This window comes from Tupaia chinensis, unplaced genomic scaffold (genome assembly GCF_000334495.1).
Source record: "Tupaia chinensis unplaced genomic scaffold, TupChi_1.0 Scaffold144326_1, whole genome shotgun sequence".
NCBI lineage: Eukaryota > Metazoa > Chordata > Mammalia > Scandentia > Tupaiidae > Tupaia > Tupaia belangeri.
In genome coordinates, this window is record NW_006204184.1 from 159665 (window position 1) to 160334 (window position 670).

Below are 670 nucleotides of genomic sequence, written 5' to 3' on the forward strand. Positions count from 1 at the left end.
TGCCGCGGCCACAGAAAAGTACAAACACCGAGGGGAGGGAGAGCGCAAAGACATTGTTTCATCCTCCATGCCAAGGCCAAACAGAGAGGAGCCTGTGGACAGCCGGACGCCCGTGACCGAGAGAGTTAGCTGACTTTACACAGAGTGGATTGCAAAGCAAACCAACAAGAATAAAGGCAGCTGTTGTCTCTTCTCCTTATGGGTAGGGCTCTGACAAAGCTTCCCGATTAACTGAAATAAAAAATATTTTTTTTTCTTTCAGTAAACTTAGAGTTTCGTGGCTTCAGGGTGGGAGTAGTTGGAGCATCGGGGATGTTTTTCTTACCGACAAGCACAGTCAGGTTGAAGACCTAACCAGGGCCAGAAGTAGCTTTGCACTTTTCTAAACTAGGCTCCTTCAACAAGGCTTGCTGCAGATACTACTGACCAGACAAGCTGTTGACCAGGCACTTCCCCTCCCACCCAAACCTTTCCCCATGTGGTCATTAGGGACAGAGAGCAGTTGAGAGGACACTCCTGTTTACGGTGCCACTGGACCCCACCCACAGCTTCCCAGCCTACCCTCCTCCCCAACTCCCAACCACGTTGGGACAGAGAGGTGTAAGGCAGGAGAGACCGTTGAGTTCTTTAGAGAAGACAACCAATAGAGATGGCTAGTGGCTGGGGGCCC

At 50.9% G+C, this 670-nt stretch overlaps 1 protein-coding gene across 1 annotated transcript in view; it reads left to right on the forward strand.

Moving 5' to 3' along the window:
* Positions 1 to 266, forward strand: part of MECP2 (methyl-CpG binding protein 2) — a gene marked incomplete in the record, with an annotated part of 87567 nt that extends 87301 nt beyond the window's left edge. Inside the window, 1 exon segment of the mRNA XM_014583471.2 lies at positions 1 to 266. Within this exon segment, the coding sequence (XP_014438957.1) occupies positions 1 to 133 (133 nt within the window).
* Between the last annotated feature and the right edge of the window lie 404 nt (positions 267 to 670).